General features: G+C 42.2%; 1 protein-coding gene across 4 annotated transcripts in view; it reads right to left on the bottom strand.

Moving 5' to 3' along the window:
- The window catches only part of cadm2a (cell adhesion molecule 2a), a 157,526-nt gene that overhangs the window by 24,366 nt on the left and 118,521 nt on the right, over positions 1-14,639 (bottom strand). For all 4 annotated transcript variants that reach the window (XM_040181280.2, XM_040181283.2, XM_040181282.2 and 1 more), the window contains 2 exons: positions 6,873-7,025; positions 4,139-4,276 (listed from right to left, as the gene is read on the bottom strand). In XM_040181280.2, coding sequence (XP_040037214.1) covers positions 4,139-4,276; positions 6,873-7,025 — 291 coding nt within the window. The remainder of the gene's footprint in view (positions 1-4,138; positions 4,277-6,872; positions 7,026-14,639) is intronic.

Genomic DNA, 14,639 nt, shown 5'->3' with positions numbered 1-14,639 from the left:
TAAGTTTGAGGGTTAAAGTTGCTGCTCCAGCGAGATGTAAAAAAACTTTCCTTCACTTCAGCCCAAAGCCTTGATGTTCATTGACACACCAACAATCTTGTGCGACACATGTATAGAGAATGTAGAGGGTGAATATGTGTGTTTGAGTGTGTGTGACATCTTTTATTCATGCCACTGTGAATGCAGGAGCCATCTTGAAATTACAACTTTAATGGTCATTGATCCACCCCCCAACCCCCCAGGGGGGCGGGATGGTAGAAACGCAGTCCCAACACAGACTTTTAAAGCAGTGTGCGGCGTTGTCGAACACTGATGAAACGACGGAAAAATATATTCCGCTTTTAAGTGGATACGGCTTTAAATTCCCGAAACTTAATTCTTATTTTAGTGCTCTCAATGTCAGCGGCGGTCTCCTCAACTTCAACATCCTCATCTTTGAAATGAGCTGCAGTAGCTGTTGCCTTTCACTCTCCCCGCTAGTTCTTTCCAGAGCAAACCTTAGAATAATGATGGCCAACTCATTCCGTTCCCACTTAAAGTAGTCAAGGGCAATTACCCACAAATGAAGAAATAGCCGGCACAATTTGAAAAGGTTGTTCAGTCACTATTCAACTCCCTTCAGAGTGCAGGCAGACTTGAGTGACAGCAGACAGCGACCTGAAAATAGCGCGCGTTACGTCGGCAGTAATAGTTCCTTGTCCTTGACTAACAACGCAATAGGGACGTGGCCGGCGGCGGATTCGAATCAGCTCTTTGTGTTTTCTTCCCTAAGCCCCGACGGAATTGAGTTAACGCGCAACATGATGAAGCAATAACCTCCACAGTTTAGGTCAGGGAGTACGATGGCACTAGTCCGATAGCGAACATCCCCCACCCTTATTTGAAATAAATATTCATTTCATCTCTGCCTTGCTCGGCCCCCACACAGCTCCCTCCGGTTCAGCGGTGTGTAAACAAGTGCTACATGTGGTGATATTGGCAAAGGTCTCTCTGGGTTACGCCGCGTAACTGAGATAGAAATATATCATTACTGGGTGGGGTCTGAGGGGATCTGGGGGACAAAGAGAAAGGCTGAGAAATAAGAATATTGGATCCTCTCACACAAGCGTATGTCCTCCATCTGTCTGTTTTGCTCCCACGCACACAGACACACACACACACACACACACACACACGCGCGCGCTTAGCGTAAGGTGTCCGTTAACTGCATGCGAACGGGTGATGGACTGCTCCGGCGGCTCCGCCAGTAATATAATCTTCTCTATTTCCCCCGATCCCACACCAATATGTCACAATTGTCATGTATTCCTAGCAGTGGCCGCCCACAAATCAGATGTTTCTTTCCACGTTGAACACACCCCGATCCTGTCAGGATGATGCTACACCTACACGGTCATACCTGCAATGTGTGTTAACCTGCTTTGCTCTTTGTGTTTGCATTCTTCCGTGTGTATTTATGTTGTCTTGCTGTTTTAAATGTGGAGGAAAAAGCTGGAGAGTGGCAGGCACACAAATGGGATGTGTGCAACAGGTCACACTGCCTGGGTCCTGCTTACCGTTCACGTCTTCCTTTCAATGCAAAAAAACATTTTAGCGTGTGGCAAGACGAACAGCATCAGTAAATGAGTTAATCACAATCCTTCCCTGAAATAAATACGTCCTGATTGTGTCTGACAAATACATCACACTGATTGACGAGCTGCAAATTAAAAACAAACACTACCTGTCAGGAGAGGCAGTGTATTAATCACGGGATCAATGTGTCCTTCACCTTGGAAATCAATCATTTATATGGGGTAATAAAAAAGATAATGGTGACACGGTTAACCACCAAGGTTTGATGAGAGATTTGATTTAAGGTGATCATTTTGCTGTTAAGAGTACGATTGGGATTTTGTTTTTGTTTTTCTTCTTTTGTCTTTTCTTTTAGCTCAGAGGAGCAAACTGACTCGATGTGTTGAGACAGATTCAATATTATCCCCCAACTACAGTTAATCAAATGGAAAGACACCATGATATCTGCTTGAAACTGTGCAAAACCTGCACTGAATTGGGCGTATCTGTTCAGTTCTGGTGAACCGTACCGTGAGAAAAAGGGTGTAACGGCACAGACCAACACACCTTTTCAGTGAATTCAGTGAGGGGCAACGATCTAAAAACAGATAACAGATAATCTGATTAGAATCTTCTAATCAGACATTCGTGTGAAATATCATTGTTTTCGGGACAAACATGATGAGACAAATTACATTACATTCAGAAAACTTCATAACTATTTTCAACAATGTTAAATTCTATAAAGAAAATCCAAAGAGTAAAATTTAGAAGGGAAACACCTGAACATTTTATTTGTGTCCTTTCTGGGCAAAGAAGAAGAAGAGCCACAACAACGACAACCGTGTCACAGTGAATTATATATTGTTATGAGATTTTACACAACCCAAATGAAAGGGAGCAGTGTGCCAAGTAGAGGAGAATATCTGACCTTAATGAGTCAGAGTATCCCTTGAGACTACCTTCACTTCAAACAACCAAGGATATCTCGGACTATCTTTCTGTGGCAAATTAAAAGAATATGAAGTCCTGTCTATGTTTCCGTGTGCCTCACAGGGAGCAGTTCTCCCATTAACAAGCCACTGAGAGGAGACACAATCACCCGTAGAGACACAATAACCCCGTGAGGAAAAAACACCCAGTCGGCTAATTAGTGTACGTATTCCTCTATAGGCTCCCTCTTGTTGCTTTCATTCAAAAGCAACTAGGAACCTTAAAGTGGAGTGATAAAGTATTACAATACAAGAGGAAAACATGGTGATTAGTAAAACAGCCAATGTTGACTCAGGAACATCAAATAATGAGTTGAATATTAAGATAATTGTTTATACAACATAAAAGTGTGAGCACTGTTGTAGAGGTTCAATCATTCCATTTCACAATATGGACCAACACTATATTACAATTAATTAAATGTGATCCTTCCTGTTCTGCATGTAATTGGTCATTTACACCTGGATGCTTGTTATTGTCACCTCTGATTTCTGTGATCTTTGGGGTTACTAATAGACTTTGACAGTGCTTTTCCAAACCAATATTGTTTATGGCAGCTCTAATACAGAAAAATAAATGATCTGTGGTTTGAATGGCTTTGCTCACACATGCAGTGATTTAAATTAGAAACGGTGATTTGCATTTTGTTATCCGACTTCAATCTATTTTGTGAAACAGCATAAAGCTCTTTGTAAAAAAAAAAGTTCTGCTACTGTGTTGATGATCTGTGACAGTCTGCCCCACTGGGTTTTGCATTTTATTTGATACAAAACCACATCTGTTTCTCTGTTCCTCAAAGAGCTCATCTCGTCATTTCATGTCCCTATCTCACTTTCACTCATTGTCTCCCGTTCAAACACGGCAACGCCTTGCTTCATCGAGTAGAACAGAGCAGGGGCCGGAGGGAAATGAGGTGTGGTTTTCCACTCGGTCAGATTTAGAGCTGCCCTCTGATTACGAGGAAGGTTAATGTATCAGTCTCAGGTCGAAGGAAACTCACTGAATTCGCTCAATTAGAAACAACTTGTTTGGAAAAATACTACATTGTTGAGAGATCCGCTGCAGCAGGTTCATGGAACCAGTTCTATAAGAAAAGACTTTCAACGTATTCAAAAAGGAAAATTCACATTTTGTTCTTTGTGTTGGTCTTAGCTATGCTGAAGTTTGATAATCAATATTTTTTGTGTTTTACAACATAATGGAGATTGTGCGCCTGATGGACTGTTTGAAGTTAAATCCTTAAATAATGTTTTATTTTATGCCCATCAGCAACAGAGAATCTTTGTCTTTTTAAAACTACAATAACTAACCTAATGTGAAAATTCTCAATTTATAAAACCTCATGATTTATAATAACTAAGGAGAAACCCATGACTGAATCTGTCTGTCTGTGACATTTAATTCTTAGTCAACTAACAGCCAAGTTATTCAACATGAAACAAAAGCTTTAAACGAAACAACTTAGAAATCTTACTTGACGAAAAAACAAGACTGTTGACTGTCGACTAAGAGAGCGCTGATGACATGACCTATGATTACGTGTACCCAAAGTAGTGACGCACATGTAAATGCGGGCACAAGAGTTGCATACCTTTCACCTCCTTTTCATTTCTGAACCAGCGCAGGTCGGCAGCGGGCTTGCTGCCCTGAGTCATGCAGGTCAGAGTGATGTCGTCGCCCTCCAACGCCGGCTTCGTCAGGCCATCGATCTCTGGCTTCTCTGGCACACCTGACGGATGGAAAGGGGAAATTACAGCGGCGGAATGCACACAGCGCTGCGTCATTATGCAACAATAACATCGTTATGCCTTGTTGTAAATTCTCCTCCAGCTCGCTCGCTCCTCCGGGAACATTTGAGATCAGACTACAGAGCAGCGTCCTGCCCGATAATTCTCCGGGTGGGATTCTTTTCCGAGGTGCACTGGAATGTCTTCAAGGGTCAGTTCATCCAAATGACAAGGAAGCATATTTGTTCACAAACCTTTCGTTGTATCAACCAATATGAAGGAGATTAAATCAGGGGAATGATTTAATCTCTGATTTACTCTGAATTTTGCGCTCAAAGCAGACCAGATTGCATTGATTTTCTGCAAAAAATTCCATTAGGCACTGCTGGTATCAAGTCTTGTAGATTTTCTTTGGCCAGCTTGTGAAACATTTGTTTCTGCCTGAGCGCAATTACGATACAGCGGAAAGAGTTTTGCTTGGGATGGTCTTATGAGAAGATTTTGACTCTAAATATAGCACCTATAATATAAAACTGTCAAATATCCAGCAAAGTAGCACAAGGTGTAAGTTAAAAAACAATAAATATATAAATATATATATATATTTATTTTTTGTATATATGTGTTTGAGTGTGTGTTTGTGCGTTTAAATGTGAGTAAGCAAAGGCCTGTGGTCACAGAGGGGACCACCAGGTTGTACACAAAATGGTAATTACTGGCTTCTCCTATAATGAGTGTTTTAAGTGTGCAGTGGCTGCCCTTCTAATGTCAATGAGAAATCAGTCCGCCTCAGGCTGAGGGGCTGAAAGGTCTGTCAGTCAATGCCATTGACTGACTGTGGCCTTGTCCGTCTCACCACCTCCAGTGAGGTTTATTACCACACTCTTGTTTTCTCTTTACCATCCGCTGGAGGGAAAAACCTGCAGCGCGGCAAATACAGTATACGGTGGCACCTTACCCTCCTCAACTGAGTAAATCCTGCTCTCTTCTTCTACGTTTGTTGTATTCAGAGGTTTTGAAGGGTGTGAAGCGTCTCTATATCTAACTAAGATCTGTGCTGCATTTATTGAGTAATTGTGGCTTTACTCAGAGACTGAACAAGAATAGATGGAATACATTGTTCATTTTATACCGTCACGTTCCCCTTGGATGGTTCGAGGCTGCTAATCCTTCTCTCTGTTTGCGTGTGTGTGCGTGTGTGTGTGCATGCGCCTGTGTCAATGTCAAAGATTGAGGGGGCGTTTGCTTTCTTTGCTCATTTGTGCATTAAACATAAAGTACGGAGAGGTAATTTTTTAAAGAAAATATTTAGAACCAAAATCAAAGTAAGCTAAATTTACTCCTAAGAAAAATAACTTGGGGCCTAAGTCAGTCATGTCGCCGTACGAGCTGCATGGCAACGCCGCCTGGCAGTCGATCCAACATTTTGGTGCGGAAATACCTAGAAGTTCATGACTCCCCGATGGAGGAATTCTAACGACTTTGTTGATTCCCTGACTTTTACAAGTTCCACGTCTCACTAACTGCACATGTTAATGTTCCCCTCAGGATTAAGTGCAATCATTTTGGCAACCCCTTAGATGAGCAATATATGACACTTGGAGATTAATATTGCGGCGAACTATTTCCTGTGTAAGGCTACAGAGTAGTAACACTTGAGCAGAGATGGAAGTCGCTCTGCTTCTTTGTGTGCTGCAATCACATCTTCTCCTTGCTTAGTTTATAGCGTTTTAGCATAGTGCATGTTCGTGCATGTGAGCGCTTGTCCCTGCTCTCATATCACGTTAACTACTGATAAAGCCCTGCACGATGACATCATTGTGGAGGCAAAGCAACGGCCCCCCTCAGTTAAAAGCGCTGCCTCATTAGTCGCGTTACACAGTTTTTCCTACCCAACAATTCACATTTCATTGTTTCCCACTTCAAATCATGTAATGTATTTTTGATCTTTTTTAAAAATTGTTTCAAAAATTGTGCGTGCAAATAGTTATAAACAACTTCATATTTATTCATAAATGTATGTTGAAAAGATCTGAATTAGTGACTCGTTTTAGTTTCCAGATAATTGGAATGTTATCTAATCGTCGTTCCCAGCACACTGGCAGATAAACCAGGCCATTCACAGAGCAATTTGTATGTTTAATAAATATCCCTGTTTGCTGGCTTGCGCCATTAACTATTGTTCAGTATTGCAAAATAATTTTCTCAATATCCTCGTTGAGCCGTAGCATTTAATGTCTGTAATTCTCTGAATGCTTGTTAACACAGAGAGCGTGCTAATGGTCCTAGAGTGCACTAGGACATCTATTAACATTAGCGAAAACTAATTGGCAAGATAATAAGCCCAGTGGCAGGAAATGAGACAATGTTGGTGAGGGGCGATGATTGCAACATGAACGTCACCACAGGGCCCAATAGTACGTTTTTATCATCCGCAGAAATATTGCACTAGAATGTCCCATGAGTTTTTCCAAATAGACTAAATTCCCAAGAAGTTATCGCAGCCGCAAGAAATGTCAATAAGTAAGTGAAAAGTGAATTCAACATGAACACGAAGGAGGAATGAAATAGTGTTTCTGATGTGAACTGGGTACCTACCTAGAACCGTCAGGTAGGCTTTGGCTGTTCTGACGGGCATAGTGAACAGAGAACAGGTGTACATGCCGTCATCCGTCAGTGTGACGTCGTTGATGCTGATGGTCAACTCCGACCACGACGCGTGCACCAGTTCAATCCTGTTGTCCCTTAGAGCTGGACAGAGAGACAGACAGAGACACAGAGTGAGTTATTAAAGAGGGAAAAAACAATAGAAACTTTGATGTCTGTTCGCTACATCGTATGTCTACGGTCGAGACGGTCGACGAGACGGGGTGAATATGACACATTGATAAGGGGAACAGTATGCACCAGCAAAACCATGAAATGTGAAAGGGGACATGTGGGTGGATGTGAGGAAATGCACCAACCATCAAAATATAACCGAAATGTGACATAGGACCTGAACTTCCTGTCGAATATAATAATGTACAGGTTGATAAACCTTTAGATTGTAACTCGTATCATCTTTATAGTTGTAGAAACCCTTGTAGATATTTTACTTATATGAAAATGTAATCTTCCAAAAGACATAACGGGAATGGAATCAATACTGCAATAACAGGCTGAGAAAAAGGCCAAATGAGAATTTGGCCAGATGTGAGAGTTGAAATGGATTTGCTGAAATTGGAATGACTTGTTGAAAGATACTCCATGTTCTTCAAAGGAGACTTTGTACTTCATGTCTGTGATACAATGGGAGCAAGTTTTCAAAAGTTGGCTACACCTTGAACACGACATGATTCACGCCCGCTGCATCCAAAAGGGGTTTATTGTGATATTCAAAAGAAACCACGCGAAAAGGCTCACTTCTCCTCTAAAAAGACAGTATGTGGAGAGTTCAGTGCGATATGACGTTAATCCATTCTGTGTCTGTTGGCCTTGCCGCAGATACAGAATTCATGCAGGCCTTCCTTTTGCAAGCAGAACACCTTTCTAGAAAGCGTATTTAATAAGAACAGCTCTCCATCAAAGGGACTCAGAGAACATCTCGTGCGTATGTGTGCCCGGGTTCAGCAAAAAAGATTATTAATGATTATCTTTGCACGTGTGTTTATATTTTCTTTCATATGAGGCTACATGAAAGAATACTTTTATCTTATGTTAATTTGGGTGGAAATCAAAAAAAAAGAAAAGAAGTAAAGCACCCTGGTTGTGTGGACCTCTGTCCGAAGATTTGAAGAGTAACGGCCATTAGAGAGTCTGTTTGGAGCGGCTGGCTGAATGGTGAGAAACGATACAAGAGGCATCTGAAGAACTGAAACTGTGCTTCGACATCCTCAGGATTTCAGTGAGTATCAAAAAAAGTCTTTCAAAGATTCCAAAATAATACAATTATGCAACACAGACCTCTAAAAATGACCCTTTGGGTGGTTATATAAACAGTCCATTAACTTTCAAAGTATTACAATAAATGCCATTTACCACTTATCTCTGTCATACGTTTGATTGATTGAATCAATGGCAACTGCTGCATTAAATGTGTTTGCACCCACGTTCTGCTATAATGTGTCGGCCTGTAAATGTCCACAACCCTTGATGTGACTCTGAAGGAGGCGTTTGGCACATTAGCCGCATCCTCTGTTTTGTTTTCACAGATCTCGCATTGCTGCGATGATCATGGAACTGGCGACTGTAGAAAGATGTCAGCGAGCACGCTGTCTCGTGGCGTTCGGTCGGCCCAGGGAGGGACAGCCTCGCTGTGCCGGCGCCACGCTAAACAGCGACAGTAAAAGGCAGTGGAGTCGTAATCAGTTTTGGCTAAACGACAGCTGCTCCCTCTGGTTTATTATTGCATTTGTTCTGTCCCTCACAACACGGGTTATCTCTACGGGCTGCGTGCTGAGCCTGAGCGGGCGTGACATGATGATATGAGCACATGACATATCTTTAGGCTTGGCAACGGTGACAATGCATTTGTGTGTGTGCATTCGTACGTGCACACATCACCATCAATGCAAGACCGACGAATTAGATGTAGGTTATTGCAGTCGGTCCAGTCAATGGTGAGACCTGTGTTAAGAAGATACAGTAGTTCTTTATTTGGTGTGTCGCGACCCTCAGATGCAAACCTTGCCTCATCAAAGAATGAACTAAGACGAAGAGCCGATTTCTTGAGATGATTCTAGACGGATGGGATTCTCTTTTTGCTTTCTGTCACTTTCTCTTCCTCCTCCTGCCCCCACAGACCTCATTCTGTCGACTCCACTAAGCTGTGAACGTGTACAAGTTAAACCACGCTTCTTTTCAACTGTTGTCTTATTTGCTCTGGACAAGGAAGTGTGAGCGGGCAAATGTCAGAAAGTACATCCACTGTGTCCGGCTGTAGCCATGCACCTCTTCTTTGCTTCTTCCCTCCTTCAAACAGCCCACTGTTGAGGGCAAGTGGATGGATGGAGAGTTCTTTGACTTTGTGGGCAACTTAAGATGTCCTGAGACATTACATTACATCCATAATAATAACAACAATAATGATAGTTTAGTTTTCTAGATACCCAAAGACGCTTTACACAGGACAGACAGACAGAACAAAACCAGACGAGGGACCTGATTTTGAAACGTCATTTGGGTGAAGCAAACGCTTTTAATAATTCTGTAATGTCAAAACTTTCTTTCTACACCTGTATGTTTATGAACTAAGATTATAAAATGATAATCATATGGAGATGATCATTTGAGTTAGAATCTGGATTTACTACTTCTTTAATGCTTTAAGTGTTCTTTTTGCAAGTTTCAGTGGTTACAGGCAAAGATGAGGATAATTTAGATGCCAAAAAGCCGGATCACCCTGATCCCCCCCCAGAAGGGTGGATTTAAAAACTAAAAAAGAATTGAAGATAGTGGGCATAACTGTGAAATAGTGATATAACAGCAAAATATGCTTAAATAAAGTCAAAATACAGAATAATTAAATCACATTAATAAAACCTTAGAAACCAGGTTTCATAGTGTTTCTGTCACACTTTAGTTAAATTGGACATGAACATTAAAATAAACTTGATTTGTTTAAAATCATTAAAACCCAGATTTAGTCATCTGTACACTTTCTACACACACACAAACACACACACACACACACACACACACACACACACACACACACACACACATAAAAATCATGCAAATCCTCTAAGGAAAAACGTCTTTAATCCTTGTGACTTTTACTCATTTTACGGCAGGCAAAGGTTGGATATCGACGAGAGGAAAGCCTTGTTTGCGTTTCGTATGTGGATGTCGTCCCTCAGACACCTTTGCTGCTGTCGGTCCTGAACGTGTTAACGGAGGGTGGTATTGGTGACAACAACAAAGAATGGCACATTTTCATTAAAGAATGTATCCACTGACTGAATTTACGCCTACATCTTTTCCTCACCTAACCTTTATCTGCATCTCTACCTGTACGTAAAAAAGAGACAGATAGTAAAGCAGCACTTGTCTGCATCAAAGTTTGATTTATTTCTGCTAGAAATGATCAATACACCCGCGACTGTTTTGTTGCTGAAGTACTGGAGTAGCGAGAGAGAGAGAGAAATGGCCTTCATACATTTGATTTCCTTTGGCAGAACAAATACACAGTACCTTGAGACGCAGGCAATTTTATGAGTTTGCTGACGCCAATGCAGATTCATATTCAGAAACCCAGCGGACACAGGAAGATCCCCCGTCTTATTTTGAAGGCTGATGACCCATCGGCTCGGAGGCCGCGCTGAGCTTCCCCTGAACAAAGCCATGACCGATAGGATAACGACTATAGCGCCAAAGTTTCAAGGCTCCCTTTTCCCAAAACGGCGAATCGAGAAAGGGACAGAAACAGAGAGACGAAGGGTAATCTTCAAAAAAAACTGGATGAGAAGAAGGATGAGAAGACACATCTTTGAAAAGGTGAGAAGGAGAGAGAGTGCCAAAAAAAAGAACATATGTTGTGTTTATTTTAAATCAAAGTGACATTTTATATTCTGGGAGAATATTTGAGACGTTGAATAGTCAAAGTGTGATGTTACATTTGATCATTGGACCATTAATGAGTAAAAGTTTAATCAAATAAAACAAGCACGTCGTGAAATTTCCACCAAACTATTTCTTCTCGCCTTGGGCTCAGCAACTTCTTTTCTCCAGGAAGGATGACTTCATGTCTCTCTAAACATCCTGCTTTGTACCGCAAAACCATGGCCTCACAGCTCCAGGTGATGGATGTGGATCTTGCTATCAAGATCCGAGTATGACACATCAGACGTATTGGCAAAAGTGAATGCTTAAGGATTCATTCACATCACTACACTCTATGGTGCAGGATGGAACAGGGCCCAAAAACATGTTCAAACCTGGTTTGTGAGTCTCACAACAACAACAAAAAAAAGCTAGAGTTTCACAATACAGGAGAGGAATTGCCCTTTACATCAAAAAACAAACCAATATTTCACATTTAACCACGGAGAACTATAATTTATAATAATAATATATGTTATTGTTAATATCACATGACACAGCTGATGGTTTTGTGACTAAAATTGTTGAACATTACCGCGGCTTTGTGTATCCACGTTACGGTGGTGGCCCGGCGCACACGCCCACATTGGCGGCGTGTCTTGTGTTTTTTTTCCACAGCTACTCGCCATCATTAAAAGCAACGGGTGAGCGAACGAAACATGATGTGTGTGTATTAGGCATGCCATTATTGCACAGCCTCACAGAGTGCATGCATGCATAGGCAAATAGTCACCAGCCCTCATTTCACTAAGTCCTTTTATGTCCTTCACCCTCTCTCCCTTCTGACCTTTCCTCTGCCAGGCTCTCCGCCGGCCTCCCCTCTGCCTGTGCTTTCTTCTACCCAGGGCCAGTGCGTATTAGTGTACCACCTCGGCAGGTGTGCGCTCATTCAAGTGACACACATATAATGAGAAAAAGTGCACATTTCAAAATATACACATATATATTCTCCTGCCTGTGTCTGGATGTGACTGTTCTCTTTTCCTTGTCAACACCCCATCTGGAGACTCGGGATTTTCTGCGTATGTGTGTGTGTGTGTGTTGGGGGCAGATAAAAAGTAGGAGAGAGAGAAGCAACAGAATTCAATGTGTATTGAATAGCTTAATGTATATTCTGTATCTCTGCCGCACCTCAACCTCCATTACCCGTTCTGCCTTTGCAAAGGTACACCAGCTTCTCAAAATGTAAAATGTGCCATGCTCCGCACACAGTAATTGGCCTGTGGAGATGTGGAGATTTCTGTGACAGAAATCATTTCCTTTCATCAGTCTCCACCTGCCACGCCAGGTTCAGTGGGACGCGTCCACCAGCCCTCCTTCATTAAGTCCTCGCGAGAAGCGGGTCAGTGAGGAGACAGCTTTCCCCTCTAAACCCCCGTGTGTTTTTGCATTGGTACACATTCTCCCCTCGAGCTACCGTAGGTCTTTTCTCGGATACCCACCACAGCCGTCCTTCAAAAGACTACTCTGTAAGGCGTTCGAAAAGAAAATGGACGGCGCTTGGTGGGCCACGTTTTTAAAAAGACCCCAGAGTTCTTTTGGAAAATACAGTTTCTTTTCTAGGTGCTCCAGAACTTTCTCCCAGAAGAGGAAACCACGAAGCGGAAACCACGAACGAAGTGCGAGCTAATTACTCCCATTTGCCTCAGGTATGTTTCTCTACAGCTCACAGAGTAGAAGAAGCTCTGCTAATAAAGGCAGTAATAACGGGACGTATCGCTTCGATCGGCAACGTAGTCTCCTTCTCGTCTGCTTCACAGCAGAAGAAACAAAGCTGACGTTTATATGACACCAGATTCCAAATACAGCGCAAAGTAAGCAGTCGTGTAATTATTTGATCCAAAGCTGAACGTTACGTTCAAACACAGGCGTGTAGAAAAGGAGGAGGCAACGAAAGACGAGGCAGAACGCTCAAGGTCAAAGGAGATGGCGATGACTGCGTCTTAAAGCTTTCATAAAATGCTTCCTTAATTCCTCCCCTTAATCCCACCAAGGCCTGTGTTCCATCTCCTCCTTGCTCCTTTTCTTCCCCTCGTGTTTTATGGTGCTTGTCTCGGGAAGAGGGGACTTGTTAGGGATCTTTGGAGATTTACAGTCAATTTTTTATTTTTTTTTCCCCCATCAGAGAGAACACCGTATCAATCTTCAGGCCGATATGAAAGGATGTTTCATAGAGGCACTCTTGCAGGAAATAAATAATAAAAAAGACAGCTGTCTCAAAAGTTTAACTTTCCTGCTAAGATTACGTTTCGAGAGAAAGTTCTGCTATCTGTTTAATAAAAAGTCTCTCAAGCATTTCTTACTCTGTTATTTACTTTAGAAAACTTTTAAAAGCCTATCCGCTAAATTGCTCAGGCACAGATATTCTGAATGCATCAAAGCTTTTCATGGGCGCATACTGGAGAGGTGGAATGCTTGACATTTCACATGCACACACGTATATATGTGCACTTACATACACACTCAAGCACCTACTCGCACAAGCACAAACAGCCGGCAAATTGATTCAGACAGCCGAATATTTGACATCTGAGGACACAAATAGCTTCATATTTAGCCGCTGGGGGAGGACTTGAAACGAGCAGTTTGCCGTTAACTGTTCACCCAGAAAACTAATCTTAATGTTTAAACAGATTCAATGAATCTGCAGATGACACCGCGTGGGATGAGATATCCAACACGGGTACAGCAGGAAGTTTTGAAACATCAACATAGTACATAGTCGTGCATCCTAAAGCCACCGATACTGCATTGCACTAATAAACCAATACATGCGTGTGGCACAACACATTTCTCGGATCTTAGTAATCAAGCTAAATGTGAGCACGTGACTCAATGTTCCATCCTGCACTCTCTTTGCTTTGTCCGCTGCAGTAGCCCCATTTTGGACACGACGCTGTAATGCACTCAGGTCCACATAACGCGTGCTGATTAGGCAAATACTTTACAGCAACTGTAAGGATGAGGAGACCACGATGCTGGCAAAGATCGAAAGGCAGAGGGACAAAGATAGAAAGGAAAAGGGATCAAAAGCCGGCTATTCCCACTCCCGAGACGGCAAGTGTCGCAGCTCGTCGGTCTCTGGCGCACACGCACGTTTAAGGTGTGTGTGTGTGCGGCGCACCTATCCGCAGAGCAAAGAGAGGTCTGTGGGTTGAGAGTGAAAATATTGATGAGGGTGATGGAAAAGAAATGGGATGAAAAAGGGTTAGCAAATTACAGTAACCGCGTTGAATACATTATTTCAATGTCACACCTCGGCCTGCTCACACATGATGAGTCCACTAATTAGGCCAGCAAATTCAGCCTGGAAAGTAATTATACATTGTTTTTTTTCTTCCTTGTAGGTAATGACGAATACATTGTAATTAGGCCTCATTGTAAAATTTCTCCTTCCAGGAAATAAAGCTATTAACAGTTCTTGAATTACAATGAAACCAAATGAGCACTTTGTAAAGAGATATTACCCTCTTTTGAATGTTATAAAGGAGAGAATCCCTATTGCCCAACGCTCATCTCCCTCTCACTGTAGAAGCTTAAGTCCCTCAGTGCTTAGTGATGGAAAGGACCAAATTGGGTACTTTCGGGACAATGACTTATTGAAATTCAAACAACTTCGCAGCCATAGGAGCCCCTGCGAGAGGACGAAAGACAAGAGGAGTCTCTTTCATCTGCCTAAACGTCGCGGAGGTGAGCCTCAGCGCTGACATGAAGCAACAACGGCAGCAGAAATCGGCACTTCTCAAAGGAGTGGGATTGACTCAGTTCCAGCATTTGTCTTTG

Source organism: Gasterosteus aculeatus, chromosome 7 (assembly GCF_964276395.1).
Source record: "Gasterosteus aculeatus chromosome 7, fGasAcu3.hap1.1, whole genome shotgun sequence".
NCBI lineage: Eukaryota > Metazoa > Chordata > Actinopteri > Perciformes > Gasterosteidae > Gasterosteus > Gasterosteus aculeatus.
This window is presented reverse-complemented; position numbering and strand designations above follow the sequence as displayed.